Genomic DNA, 15,286 nt, shown 5'->3' with positions numbered 1-15,286 from the left:
GGAGGTACAAACGGTGGGAGCTGAAATGAAAAATTAGTATGATGTGCCTCAGTGTGATGTGGTGGAAGCGGTGGAACATCCTCGTCAGCCGGTATCCAACCGTGGTGAGCCTCCTCATCGGGTGGATCCATATGCTCTGCAAATAGAGCGTGCTCAGGCTCAATGGGTATAGGATCAAAAGGAGCAATGACAGGATCAACATGATCAATATGATGGTCAACAGGGACGTCAGCAATCAAAGGTGGGTCAACAAAAGGATCAACAGCATGATCAGCAACTAACAAAGGGACATCATCAACAGGAAGATCGCCAACAGGCGGGTCAGCCAAAACGGGCTCAATAGGTACGTCGGTATGTACCAAGTCATGCTCATGCACAGGATCGAAAGCAGCTGCCTGCTCTGGGGCTACGGCAGGCTCCGGGTCGTCAAAAGCCATGTCAAAATCAATCTCTGGGTCAAAGGGATCGATAGGATCAACGGGATCTACAGGGTCCTCCATATGCTGGTCCATAGGAATATACTCAATATCACGGTCAGGATCAAATCCTGGGGGAAAAACGGGATCGGAATCCTCAATATCGTCGTGCTCGAACACAAAGCTCGGAATAGGGGCGGCAGAAGATGCCTGATCGGGGTCCGAGTCATGAACAAAATGCTGCGTGCTCGCCCCGTGTGACGGTACGGATGCCACAGACTCAAAGGAGTCTGGGACTGGCGAATGGGCGGGCGAGTCTCCAGCTGGGGCATCAGCGATTATCAAGAGACCGCCAGCGGGTAAAGGGCTGCATCAGGAACCTCGTCCTCAAAAGGCTCATCCTCGTAGAGATCAATGTCGCCGTCAGCCTCGGCGTCTGGTAATAGCTCGTGTGCTGGGTATGAAGCAAGAGGAATAGGAGCTGGAATCACAACAAGTGGAAGATACTCAGCAGGATCGCCATCAATAGGCTCATAGGCACCCTCGGGTAAAGCGAAGGGCAAGGAGTCATCAGTATGCTCATCAGCGAAAGGTATGGGTGCCGGAATCTCTGCCAGACGGCGCTGAAAGTCATCGTCATCAGTGCTCGTGTAATCGGAGGTATGCACCTCGTGCTCTGAGGATATAACGTTGTCAGATACTATGGGTAAAGGTCCAGTGGTATCTGAGTCTCCGGTGCCTGATGTATCCATGTGTCTGTAACACAATCACAAGTATGCACAAATAATCAGTAAATCAGGTAATCACATAAGTTACCAAATAATAATCACATAATCCTCCTAGTCCCACTAGCCTCCCAGCCTCCTAGACTGACATTCCTAGTCCCACTAGCCAAATTCCTCCCAGTCTCTAAGACTGCTCTATCATCCACCTCGACCTCTTAGATCGAGCCTTGGCCTCCAAGACCGAGCCTCAGCCTCCAAGACTGAGCCTAAAACAACAAACATCTACCTCGATCTCTAATATCGAGCCTCGGCCTCCAAGACAGAGCCTCAGCCTCCAAGACTGAGCCTAATATAAATAACATCTACCTCGATCTCTAAGATCGAGCCTCGGCCTCCAAGACCGAGCCTCAGTCTTCAGGACTGAGCCTAATAATGAATAAATGAAATGTGCTCAACATTTGTTTGTAAAAACGTTTTGGATCTGGACTTAAGTGGTATGCAGAAAATGTTTTCGTGAGAGCCCTAGTGATCATAGTCTAGACTCGAGAAGGAATCCTAGTTCGCTATGATCAGAGCTCTGATACCAAGCTGTCACACCCTGGCTTTGCGGAAGCGTGGTTAATTTGGTGTGACTTCTTAATACCATAGCTTAATCATAACAAGCTATATGAATTAAAAATATGCAAGATCATCCATTAAAAGTAAAAATAGTAAAACATTGTCTCAACGGGTTAACACCCGACAACCATAACTTGTCTAAACATTACAAATGCAAACTTAACATAAACATGATTCAAGGACTGTGACTTGTCCAGGAAAGAGTCACAAGCCTCGAACCCTGGATGACCTCGGGCCTAATGCAGCGGAAAACAAGCCATACCGCGCCAGATCGTTAGTTTCCTGAAATACATGTAAGTTGAAAAATCAACAATAATGTTGAGCGAGTTCATGCGAAAGTGCGTAAACAAACCTTTATCTTTATCAAAAACCTGGTATGTAGCAAATAAGGAAAAAGAGATCACCAATGGTTTGCAAGGCCATTGATATGTGTGAAGTGCAAGTAGGGATGACTCAAACCTAGCGGATTTATGCGTCGGGCACTAAGTCACCCCGAGGTCCGTTATGCTGGACCTGGGGCTGGGCTCGCTACACCCAGATAGATCTACCGCTCCTGTCCCTCGGTCCTACTACGAGGATTAATGGCCTCAAGTTGTGCCTACCCACTCACATGATCTAAGTAGTAAACCTCCTTAAGCTAACCATACCATGTATAAACATATTCATAATCATAGTAACATGTATTTCACCCCCGCAGTTTATAAAACTGAAAACAGTTAAGAGAAAAGGGGGACATGAACTCACAGTGAGTGCGTCACAATACCAAGTAATCCAAATATCCAACTGCTGCGCAACGACCTACATGTGCTAATTCTATTAGACGGATGGCCGTGCTTTAGCTTTATAGTTTAATTTTTCGGGAAACGGTTAGACAACCGTTCCGTGTATATACTTGATAGTAAATCTCCTTCCCAAGGATGGGGGAATTAATACATGCGTGTTTATAATATTAAGTCTCACTTAATATATTTTATTTCTCATTCCAAAATATAATTATTTTTCTCAAAAATAATATACTTTCTCTTCGTATAATACTTTCCAAAATAATATGTTGACAACATCCGCATTTATGAATATTTCCGCATAAAGCGTAAGTTACGTTTTGGGCGATTAAGTGGTAATAGTAATTACCATTGTAACTTATATGTTTGTCGTATAAGCGTTTGTATTATTTGGGGTTCAACAAAGTTAGTAAATATTATTTTTACTCTAAAAATAATATTTATACATTTTCACAAAATAATCATAAACAGTGTTGTGAAAAAATATATTTATCGAATAAATATTTACCACGTTTAGTTTTGTGAAAAATCCCACCTCCGATTATTTAATAAATAAAGTCATGGCGAAATATATTTTGAAAACATTTCAAAATAGTTTAACACTTGTAAATAATTCTAAGTGTTAGATTTTTAGAAAAATTTCGCCAGAGTTTCCCCTGTAACTGGAGGTGGCCACGCTTTTAAGCGTATCATTTTCTTTTACAAAATCATTTCAACACTTCTTTAAATCAACCAATCAATTTCCAACACATTTAAACAAGCTTCAACACTTCAAACTTGTAGACTAGTATGTAAAATCGCATTATCACATGAACTTGTAGTTTTTCTAAAACTATTGTGTAGATCTCGTTATATTTAGTGGATCTATGTATCTAATAGTTTAGTCTTGTAAAAACCCCGTTTTTGGAACAAATCACTCTTTACAACTTCCCGACAATTTTTATAAAAATTGTTATTTTGTCGGATCTTTCGTTTCACAAGTGTTTATACACTTGTAGTTTATAAAAATCATCTTTGATAGCATGTTATCCAACTTATATAAAACATGATTTTCTTGACACTTGGTTCTACGAATGTACCACTTGTACATACGTAGATCGGCTCGTTTTAAATACTATTTTTCGTGTCAAAACACTTTTACACAAGTTCATGTTTCCCGTGTGGTGGAGTTTCACCTTTTAACCCTTGTACCAAAAGAAACAAGTGTATGTTAAGATTCATGATCTTAACAAAGTCGGGTTAAACGATGATAAGAGCCACCACATCGTAGATCAGGTCTCTACAACCAACATATTCGAATACTACGACTTTTACACGCGTTATATGCTTTTAACCAACAATATTCGAGTTTTAGTAGACTTTTTAGATTCAAAAGATGGGTTACCGACTTTTAACCGTTAAAAATCCTTTTAACCACTTTAGATACGATCAAGAACAAGTTTTAAATGTTATACCTCTATCTCGGGGCTAGGGAAGATCTTTGGCGAAAATGGCGTGGATAAAAGCAAATGAACGTGGTCCTCCAACTTCCGCTTGCTTCAAAGCTCCTAATACGTGATCCCCAACACTTGTGTACACTTGGAATGGCAAGACAAGAACTGAAAGTATGATGGATGGGGGTGGGTGGTCACGGCCGAGAGGAGAGGAGGGCAAGAGAGAGAGAGAAGTTGGTGATTGTGTGTGTGTAATCTTGTGTGTGAGAGAGAGGTATTTATAGAGAAAAATTGTGCCATCGTCCAACGGTCTTCAAGCTTTCTAGATATCCACAACATCTAATAAAATAATAACAAGTTGTACCCTTAGTTCCATTAGAATGGAACCGGCCCAAAGGGGGGGGGTATCCGGTTGGGTCTTGATCGTTCAGTTAGAGTTCAGTTACATAAAGTAGGTTACTTTTAGTGGTTAACCCCGTTAGTTGTTTAACGCGTTATAAAGCGGGTGTTAGGGTAATCAGAGACCCTAACTGGCTCAGAAAAAATACCAATAATATTTCTGGCAATATTTTTATGTTCCGGGTATAGTCCGGTCGTTCGGTTGGATAGTAATCCGTTAAAGTGCTTAAGTAATCCTTTAAGCGTCGTAATAATATTTTTAGCGACACAATTTATTCTGCAAAGTGTCAGGAATAATTCCTCATGTTTTGGCACTTTATTAATTAGCTAGAAGCTAGTGTGTTGATAAAAGTGCTGTGTTTTGTGCTTAGTGTACGTTTTAGGCACATCCAATCTCTGTATCTTATTCCTAGAGATGCAGTTATACAACCCTTGTATCCCTACACACACTATGGGTGCAGTAAAATATTTCTGGCTCATTCAGGCCTTTAGAGGCAGTGTCTGCCTGATGCTGGCTATATCAGCATGTCAAATAGGTTATCCGTTCAAGTGCTACTGTGCTTTTGTGCATCATGTTTGTCACTAGAGTTCAGTAAGTAAATAATGTAGTGACGGAAAAATCAAAGTATGATGCAGATATGTACAAGTATCAACAATCAAGTAGCAGTTTATCAGAAATCTCAGTTAAGCACAGCAATTAGGCATCAATTTATAGTTAATTAAGTCGTACGGATACCTGGTTTTGTGAGGGTTGTCACAGTATCCACCATGCTTCGGACATGCCACGTCCTCCTCGTCTTCGGCGCTAGGCTACGTTTCGTACTTTATCACTCAAAACAGCACATACACTCATAGATTACACATAGATTTCACATAGATTGCATAAATAGTTTCCCATAGCTTAGGGTTCAACATCCTCATCACCGGTCTGTAAAACACTAAGTTTCGCATGGCACGTGGTACGAAAGTTGGTAACATGTCGGAAACACTTATATATAGGAAGTACCAGCGCCGTATCCACCATGCTTCGGACATGCGACTTCTGTCTCGTATTTCAATGCCACGTTACGTTTAGTGTTTCACAACCAAAATAACATATAGATTCATCAGATAGCTTCACATAGTATCATAGTCGATCAGGATTCCCTCGTAGATTAACATGATGAATAAAGCTTCATAAATTTAGTTTGATCCTGAGAGATTATGATTAGAGTTTTAGATTGCGGACATACGTGCGATTTGTGTAAATAGTCTAAAAAATAAATGAAGAACCAAGTTTAAAACCACACATAAAATCGAGATAACATAAAAGATAGGCTCATAAAACATAGGATTGTTCCAGGTAGAGGAACGGTGACTAACCAAAGCGATTCGAACCCCTTTCGAATTGAGGCAACGTGTCTTAACTTACTTAGAAAAATACGTCATCGATGTTAGGCCTACGATATTCATCCTTTTGGTCATTTCACGTTCCTAATTGATTGGGAATTTCGAGACTCTGGCGAGACATGAAAACCAAGGAGTGGGACTAGTTATCAAGGTGTGAGTTTCACCTCTATCTTGACAACATCGTACCCTAATAGCGTCGGTACTTATCAAAAGATAAGACCTACTAGAATATAATTGGAAATTTCCGATCAAGGTTCGGATGTCACTCCTGACTTGAGGGTAAATCTCGTGCAAAATACAAACACTGATTAACAACATTTTCAAAGTATCCAAGTGTATATTGTGTCAGCCTTAGGAAAGGCATGTAAGTTTAACAGGAATATATGCTGCTAGGAAGCAGATACGGTAGAATGCATAAGTCTTAAACAATATATAAGAGTCAAGATTCCTAGAACTATAGACTAGGCAAAGTATTCCTACTTTTCCTAATTCCCTATAGTTATGGCTCTGATACCAATCTGTCACACCCCAACCGGTGGCGGAAACATCGGGGTGTGGCACTAAGCGTTCAGATTGCTTATGAGTTTCCATAACACTAATAATTTCGATATAGATTAATCAAGTTTCATGATAACACAGTCTAAAACATCACACACAAACAGAAGTATCGAATATAGCAACAAAACATTGTTCAAGTTTCTAGATTAGACTAAGCGAGTTTCTAAGCATCAATCCAAGCTTGATTTCCATGATTCCAGCATCCTATCAGCCTACAACATGTATTAAAATAAAGTCAATACAATAATGTACTGGTGAGTATACAAGTTTGAGTATATAGCATAATGGATTAAAAGACTCATATCCATCACATAAATGATAAAATAGTTTCACCCATGCTAGTGTTCGCAGTCCAGGTGATAGCCCAAGTGTCCCGATGCTTTAACCACTTTCCCAAAGAATCAAGGAAAGCAAATAGAATCCTCCTAACAATACCCCCGAGAATAATGGGGAGGTGCATCTTCCTATAGCACTACTATTGTTAAGGCGGAACTACACACAGGGATTAAACGTTCACGTACCATAAAGAATCAAGAATCCAAAAGTATTAAGTTTCACATTCATAGAGGATAGAGATTAGATTCAAAAGTATCAAGTTTCATAGAATACATGTTGCATCCCAAAAGTTTAAAACAAAAATGGGTCGAGTATACTCACAGTGATTGCTTAACAGTAAAACTGTTATTGGATCAAAGGGAGCTCTTAGGATTAGCCTGATTAGAGTACAATAGATAAGCGTCGGACAGAATAACGAGAATTGTGCAAAGTGTCGGATCAGTCTTCTGAACGGATGGCCATCCGGACGGATGGTCATCCGGTCGGATAACCTATGTAATTCAGACGGATCGCCATCCGATCAGATGATCGTCCGTACGGATGGCCATTCGATCGAATGGTCATTCGATCCAAAGTTGAGTTTCCAAAATGTTAACTTTAGAAGGGTTCATTGTAGCAGGACACCAAGTCATTCGATCGGATGGTCATCCGATCGGATGACCGTTCGGTCGAATGACTCCTCGAGTGTAAGTTTCAAAGTTCAAAGTTTTTTATTCAAAAGTAGTTCAAGTGTTGAAGGTTGCAAGACACATGTTACTTCGATCGGACGGCCGTTCGATCGGATGGCAGTCTGATCGGATCGCCATTCGACCGCAATGATCTTGTTCCTTTTGTAACCTTGCAAAGTTTCTATGTTTCGAGTTTGACGGTGGCGACGTGGTACGTACTGAGACAACGAAAAACACCTCAAGGCTCAGCCTATCTGATTGGATGGGAATCACCCCGTCCGATCAGGTGTGAGTTCTTGACGGTGCTCATGTCTGAATCCGTACTCCGGTCACCTTCTCTGGTGATAATCCATTCCCAAGCCGACTCCTGACTAATCATCAAGTCTACAGCCCGTTTGGGTCTGGATTCCACCGTTTTAATTAAAAGCTTAAGAAAGTTTGAAAATAAGCATGAATTTGACTGAAAAGCTTAGATTTAGTGAAGGTTCGATGTAAAACACATGAAATTCCTTAGATCTGAGTTAGATCTTGACTGGAATGACATCACACAGCTGTTTGTACAAACCGCCAAGATGACGTCATCCTCAAGAGCTCGAATCTTAGAGATTTCATGGTGAAAATTGTTATTTTAAAGAAGAATCATGTAGAGAATAGTGCATAGATTGAAGTTGTACAAGAATCAAGTGTAAAACGTACCGAAATCGTCGGGAAATGGAAGAAAAGTGCTCGAGAGTGAGTGTGCGTGCGTCTGGATCGGAGGAGGCTGTCACATTAGTGAAGAATGATGTGATAGGTCCTATTTATAGTGTCTGAGAGGAGATAAGGCGGTGTGGTAAAAGGATCGGATGGCTGTTCGATCGAATGGCCCTCCGATCGGATGGTCATCCGATCGGATTGCCATTCAGACAGTCCAGTCCTTTGCCATTTTCCCGTCTTTGGTTCGTTTTGCGAGTTAGATTAAGCATTGCGTATTATTGTGTACTAACATTAAATAGCAAGATCCTATCACCCATCCGATCGGAGGGCCATTCGATCGAACGGCCATCCGATCGGATTGCCATTCAGACAGTCCAATCCTTTGCCATTTTCTCGTCTTTGGTTCGTTTTGCGAGTTAGATTAAGCGTTGTGTATTATTGTGTACTAACATTAAATAGCAAGATCCTATCATTAACACAAAGTTTCCAAGTTTACACAAGTGTCAAGTCTCCAGTCACTCGTTCAACCAAGTCTCAAGTTTCACGAGTCTCAAGAGTCAAGCACCAAGTATCAAGTATCAAGAATCAAGCCTCAAGAATCAAGTATCAAGATTTAAGCATCAAGTCTCATAGTATTAAGTATCAAGAATCAAGTGTCAAGAATCAAGAATCAAGTATCTAGAGTTAAGTATCGAGAATCTAGTATTAAGAATCAAGTATCAAGAATCTAGTTTCATAGAATTAAGTATCAAGCATCCATAAGATTCAAGTTTCATAGCATAAAGATTCACAAGGTGTCATAGTGTTTAGAATCACATAGTACAAGGACTAAAACTGACAATAGCTAAAAGTTCAGGGAAGCAGGCGTTACACCATAGTTATTCCCCTGGCAGCTAAACATCCTCTGGAGGTAGCCACTGTTAAAGGTGAAATTGAGTCATTCTTCACAATAGAGGAGCAATCAAAAAGATCCTTCCCATCTCTTTATGGCTATAGGCAGCCTCAAAACTTAGATGAGTATCTTGAATTAAAAGCAACACAAGCTGAGCTTATAGCAATAGAGAATAGCATAGGGATGGATGACGGGAAATACTAGAGCTTCTTATCACATGAGCTTAGGAAAGTCAGAAAACTTGAATACTTTGCTAAGGACCTGAGTAGATTCATGTCTGAGAGGCCAATAAATCCTGAGCTTGAGAAGGAACTGGGGGAGGATTATGTTGAACAGATTATGAAGCACAAACCATATAAAGCAACCAAAGCTCAATTCAAAGATTGGTCATCAGATGCTCTTAGAGAAGAAATTGAAAGAATCACAAAAATGCGCAATGATCCTCTAGTAAAGCCAACTCCACCTAACTGGAAGAAAGTCAAACAAGTGGATCCAGATGAGGCATTGAAGCTTAAAAGAATGAGAGCAGAGCTTGTGGCTGCTGATTATGGTTCAACTAGATCTACTGCTAGATAGGGGTGTGCAGAATTCGTTTCGGATTCGAAAAATTCGAAATTCGTTTAAATTCGATTATCAAGAATTCGTTTCGATTATAAGAATTCGAATTCGAATTCGATTCAATTCGAGTCAAGTAAATCGAATACGAATCGAATACGAATTTATAATTTCAAATTCGATTCGATTAGAAATTCGAATAAAAGTTATACATTTTCATTTATTATTTTTATATATAACACATATATAACTTTTATTAGTTTATACTATAAATTATTTTCAATTTTTTTTCCATGTATTAAAATTACCCATTACCAAACCAACTACATGGCCCATATCTAAAACCTAAGTAACAAATCTATCAATATATTTTTAAGCGTAAAAATATTAACTTGTAATGTGGAGTGGTTATTCCCGACTTCTCGTTTTGAATTTTAGACTCGTGTTACTTTATTTGGAACTTTTTAATGTGATATCGTTCTTTATGGCTCTTTTAAAATTTATGTTTCATTTTGAAAGTTTTTTATATGTTTTTAAAGAATCTAAATTAAATCGAATTTATTCGAATTCGATTCAAATTCGAATTTTTAATCGAATACGAATTGGGTTTTTTATTCGAATACGAATTCGAATCGAATTCGGTAGGTTTTAATCGAATTCGAATCGAATACGAATTTAAGGAAAAATAAAAATTATTCGAACAATTCGATTCGAATAATTCGAAAATTCAATATTCGATTCGATGAACACCCCTATTGCTAGATAGTCTAAACTCAATATAGTTGAGACCTACAAAAGGCTGGAAGAACTCAGAGCTAAAGATCCCAAAGTTCCTCAAAAGCCAGTCTATCCTACAACTGCTGCTTTGCTCAACAGACCCATACTCCCAAAAAGCTTCTCTCATCATATGCTGTATTCGTAAACGCCTTAACACAATTAAAAAAGCAAAAGCAGACTGATGAGGAAGATGAGCAGAAGTATGAAGAACACAGAAATGTGGCAATAAAGTGTCCGTTTATTTACCACATTGACCCTGCTGACTTACTTGCTGCTCAACTCAGAGAAACAATTGCAAATTTAGTTAGCAGACCACAATCACCAAACTCATCTTCAATAAGTTTTGTCCCAAGAAAACCATCTGATCTAAAAATAGTAAAGTGGAACTCATCCTCAGACATCCACGTATTGACTTTGATCAGGTCAGATGGTAGTGTTGAAAAGGTTAAAATGGAGAGTGCATATGATCTGAATGCATACGATCTCCAAGATTTGTTGGACCTTCAACTTGAAAGGGATGATGAAGAAGACATGTTCTCCTTAGACTTTGAACTACAATTCAAAGGACAAATCAGGGAGATGTTGATGAGAAATAAAGATCAGTAATAAAGAAGGGTTTTGGCATCATCTGTTCTATAGGGAGATTGGTGGATCAGCAGCTGCGACATTGTTTCCAGCAGCATATGTAGCCAGGACACAACATGTAGCAAATGAGATGTTGCTGGGTAAGAGACTCTTGATTGGGCTTTGGTCAAAGTTGTTGAGGCAGGTGATCGTGTGATCGTAGCTAATGTTTGTTGAAAGTTAAGTTGTATTCAAATTCTATTGATTTTCTGCAAAGTAAAGATTTTAGGTTTGTTAGTATATTCGTTTGATGTTTTACAACTTCTGATTGAAGTTTAATAAACACATTTCCAACAGATATGAATATTCGGCAAAGTAAAATAGTAGTTTTCGCTTTTTATGATGAAAGGTAGTGACTACTTTTGATTATTTGTTTCGGCTGATTATTTGTTTAGTTGTAAATCAGAGTTCAAATGCATCAACATGCAAGATTTGTCAGAATAACTCATGACTAATTTAATATTAATTAATCAAAAGAAAAACTAAACTAAAAATTAAAGTATCTATACACCTATCTATACTTTTTATTAAAAATGTGGTACGTATGAATTTATAAAATCCAAGGATATCACTTCTAGTGTAAATTTAAATTAGGAGCCAAAATATAAAAATGAATTTAATTATTATGAAATGAAAAAGAAATGATATTATTACATGAAAAAGAGAAGATGATAATATCACATTACATAGATAGCATAAACCCTTGAAAGGAAGATGTATAAAATCAAGGTTATACCCATCACTCCACCACATTTTGTCTTGTAGAGGTCACAGACCCCCCGCCCACTACATCTACATGCACAACGCTTGATGTGATTGATATACACCCAACTCCACAACCATAGAGTGAGTGAGTAATCATGACGCCAATTGCTCTCCTGTTCGCCATGATGATGGCGATCGCTGTATCGGCAGCGGAGCCTCCGTTTTCATGCGCACATACACCGCCGCCATACCCATTCTGCAACACCACTCTACCGATATCCGAACGCGCTAACGACGTCGTTTCACGGCTTACCTTAGACGAGAAAGTATTACAGTTGGTGAACGGAGCACCGGAGATTCCTCGCCTTGGGATCTCCGCCTATGAGTGGTGGTCGGAGGCCTTGCACGGCGTCTCTAGGCACGGCAAGGGTGTCACATTTAACGGAACCATTACCGCCTCCACCATGTTTCCTCAGGTTATTTTAACGGCCGCTTCTTTTGACTCACGTCTCTGGTACCGCATCGCTCAGGTCCTCTATCACTTACTATTTTGTTTTATTTTTATTTATTTTTGTTTAAGAAAATCACTTTTATTTTAAGAAGCTTTATATGTATGTATGTATGAATATATAGGCAATTGGGGTAGAAGGAAGAGCACTGTTCAATGAGGGTCAAGCAAGAGGGCTAACATTTTGGGCACCAAACATCAATGTGTTAAGAGACCCAAGATGGGGAAGAGGACAGGAGACACCCGGTGAAGATCCATTAGTGGTCGGAGACTATTCGGTTTCATACGTCAGAGGGATTCAAGGCGACACCTTTGAAGGCGGAACAAATTCTGATATCCTGCAAGCTTCCGCTTGCTGCAAACACTTCGTTGCTAATGATCTAGATAACTGGAAAACCTTTGATCGTTACAACTTCAACGCCAATGTAACTCTCTTTTCAAATTCATTATTTATGCAATATATATGTATATGTATAATGTTGTGCTTGTGGATGGGATATGCAGATAACTCAACAAGATCTAGCAGATACTTTCTTACCACCATTTCAGAAATGTGTACAACAAGGGCAAGCCACTGGGATCATGTGCGCTTACAATCGAGTGAACGGTGTACCAAATTGTGCTGATTACAACCTTTTGACCAAAACAGCTCGACAAGCTTGGAGTTTTAAAGGGTACCAAAACAAAAGGCTTCTGCATAAAGATTCTGGCTTCCTGCTTCAGTGTTTAACTTAACTTATTGCTATGATTTACAGGTACATTGCCTCTGATTGTGATGCAGTTGCCATTATGCATGATGTTCAAGGATACTCCAAATTACCCGAAGATGCCGTTGCCAGTGTTCTTAAAGCAGGGATGGATGTCAACTGTGGTTCATATCTGAAGAAATACACCAAATCAGCAGTCCAAATGAACAAATTAACAGAAGAAGAAGTAGATAGAGCTCTAGAGAATCTATTTACAATCAGAATGAGATTAGGCTTGTTCAATGGGAACCCAAAAACCGGCATTTATGGCAGCATCGGACCCGAACAAGTGTGTTCCATAGAACACCAGACCCTAGCCCTTGAAGCCGCCCGTAGCGGGATCGTGTTGCTGAAAAACTCACCTAATAGTCTCCCACTTTCAAAAACGGAAACCACGTCAATTGCTGTCATTGGACCTAATGGTAACACCACCGGAACATTGCTCGGTAACTACGAGGGTTTGGCGTGCAAAAACATCACGGTTCTTCAAGCACTCGAAAACTATGTGGAAAACACACAGTTCCACCAGGGGTGTGTTGATTCTGTGAATTGCACATCTGTCGACATCGATGAAGCTGTGGGAGTAGCAAAAGAGGTTGATTTTGTGATTTTGGTGATGGGTTTGGATCAGAGTCAAGAAAGGGAGAAACATGATCGGCTCGAACTGGGTCTTCCCGGGAAGCAAGAGGATCTTGTTTTGGCTGTGGCTCAAGCCGCTAAAAATCCGGTTATTTTGGTTTTGGTTTGTGGCGGTCCGGTGGATGTTTCGTTTGCTAAAAGTGAGGCAAAAATTGGGAGTATTTTGTGGGCTGGTTACCCTGGTGAAGCTGGTGGGACCGCACTTGCTGAAATCATTTTTGGTGACCATAATCCAGGTTAGTTTGCGCTTTGACTTTTCAGGTCAAACGTAGGGATCTTCAAAGATCCGAACCTTGTAATAAATAGTTAATATGTTTGATATAATCACTTATTAGATTATATAACTGTATACATGTTTCTTTTCTTTGCAGGAGGAAGATTACCAATGACATGGTATCCCAAAGAATTTTCAAATGTAGCAATGACGGATATGCGAATGAGGCCCGATCCGTCATCGGGCTACCCGGGACGTACATACCGATTCTACACCGGGGAAACGGTTTACAATTTTGGATATGGGCTTAGCTACTCAACCCATTCCTACAAGTTTGTTTCGGGTACCAAAAACAAGATTTTTATTAACAGGAACCAAGCATCGCATATCACCCCCTCCGGTGAAGTGTTGGTTTCAAGGGTTGGGGTGGAGTTGTGTGAGAAAGCGAAGTTCACAGTGGTGGTTGTGGTCCAGAACCATGGGCAGGCGAGTAACCACACGGTGTTATTATTTGGAAAGTGGGGTGGTAAGGATTCGAACGGACATTTGAACAAACAGTTGGTGGGGTTTCAGAGAGTGAGTTTAGGAGCAATGGGAAGACGTGACGTTAAGTTCGTTGTGAGGCCTTGTGAGCACTTTAGTAGGGCTAATGAAGATGGGTTGATGGTTATGGAAGCAGGGTCTCATTCACTTGTTGTGGAAGATGAAGAGTATATCATTGATATTGTAATGTGATTGATATGATCAGTAGAATGTCTATCATACCTTTCATTGTTAAAAACAGACTAACAAACAAACAATCTGATACTTTCCGACCGGAAGATTAACGGTGAATAAACAAGATTTTAGCAAACTGATTGATGATCTGATGAATCAGGAACTTGACTTGTTAGACAAACATAGTACATATATATGAATACGAAATGGTGTCTTGGTTCTGTTCCAACCGCTTCGTTAATCGACACAACGTTTCACTTATAACCTATGGCTCACAATACATCATTATGCATGGGCTTAACTGATTAGGCCCATGCCAAATACAATAATTAATAATAATAATAAGATGTGACCCATATCATAGTAAAACATAAACTGCAGTCCATATCAATGTGAAGACTTGGATTGATAGATTAGAACTCAACAATAGCTAGCGGGTCAAAACGAGTCGTTTCAAAAAGGTATGAATACTATTTAAGTCAGAACAAGTTAATGAGCAAAATAGGTTCAAACCATTAACAAAAAATCAAGCTATATTGTATTTATGGTGGCTAGTGAGACGATGGGCAAAAGCAACTAAGGTGGTGGCTGCGAAAAGGTACTGATATTACAATAGGGAGTCTGAGAAAATGTTTGACCTATTGGAAGATGTTGGCCAACAATTGGCAGTTACTTACTTGCAGCTGGTAACCTTCCACATGTTTTGCATACTTGCAACTTCTATTAAAGTTTGAGTATGCGAAATTATTATGACATGGTCCTTGGATGTTATTTTTGCATGCTTAATCCCCTAAACTTATAAAAGTTAACCGTAGACCTGGCAAAACAAGCTCATCCATTTCATTTTGGGTTGATATGGGTATTTTAATTGTTAAGATGGGTTAAGATG

The 15,286-nt window shown here is 39.6% G+C and overlaps 1 protein-coding gene across 1 annotated transcript; it reads left to right on the top strand.

The window, feature by feature from the left end:
• The first annotated feature begins 11,626 nt into the window (after positions 1-11,626).
• On the top strand, positions 11,627-14,533 carry LOC110941073 (probable beta-D-xylosidase 7). Its single transcript, XM_022182683.2, has 5 exons — positions 11,627-12,103; positions 12,207-12,506; positions 12,586-12,755; positions 12,837-13,702; positions 13,838-14,533. The coding sequence occupies exons 1-5, from the start codon at positions 11,729-11,731 to the stop codon at positions 14,413-14,415; spliced, it is 2,289 nt and encodes a 762-aa protein (XP_022038375.1). The 5' UTR covers positions 11,627-11,728; the 3' UTR covers positions 14,416-14,533.
• Positions 14,534-15,286: the final 753 nt, after the last annotated feature.

This window comes from Helianthus annuus, chromosome 5 (assembly GCF_002127325.2).
Source record: "Helianthus annuus cultivar XRQ/B chromosome 5, HanXRQr2.0-SUNRISE, whole genome shotgun sequence".
Taxonomy (NCBI): domain Eukaryota; kingdom Viridiplantae; phylum Streptophyta; class Magnoliopsida; order Asterales; family Asteraceae; genus Helianthus; species Helianthus annuus.
Note: the sequence above shows the minus strand (reverse complement) of the source record. Positions and strands in the feature narration are given on the sequence as shown.

What these genes read in the sequence shown, in the direction of transcription:
- LOC110941073 (XM_022182683.2), top strand. Translation starts at nt 11,729, where the DNA reads ATGACGCCAATTGCTCTCCTGTTCGCCATGATGATGGCGATCGCTGTA. An exon ending in GTTACAACTTCAACGCCAAT is followed by an intron (nt 12,507 to 12,585) that starts GTAACTCTCTTT and finishes TGGGATATGCAG; the next exon opens with ATAACTCAACAAGATCTAGC. An exon ending in TTTTGGTGACCATAATCCAG is followed by an intron (nt 13,703 to 13,837) that starts GTTAGTTTGCGC and finishes TTTTCTTTGCAG; the next exon opens with GAGGAAGATTACCAATGACA.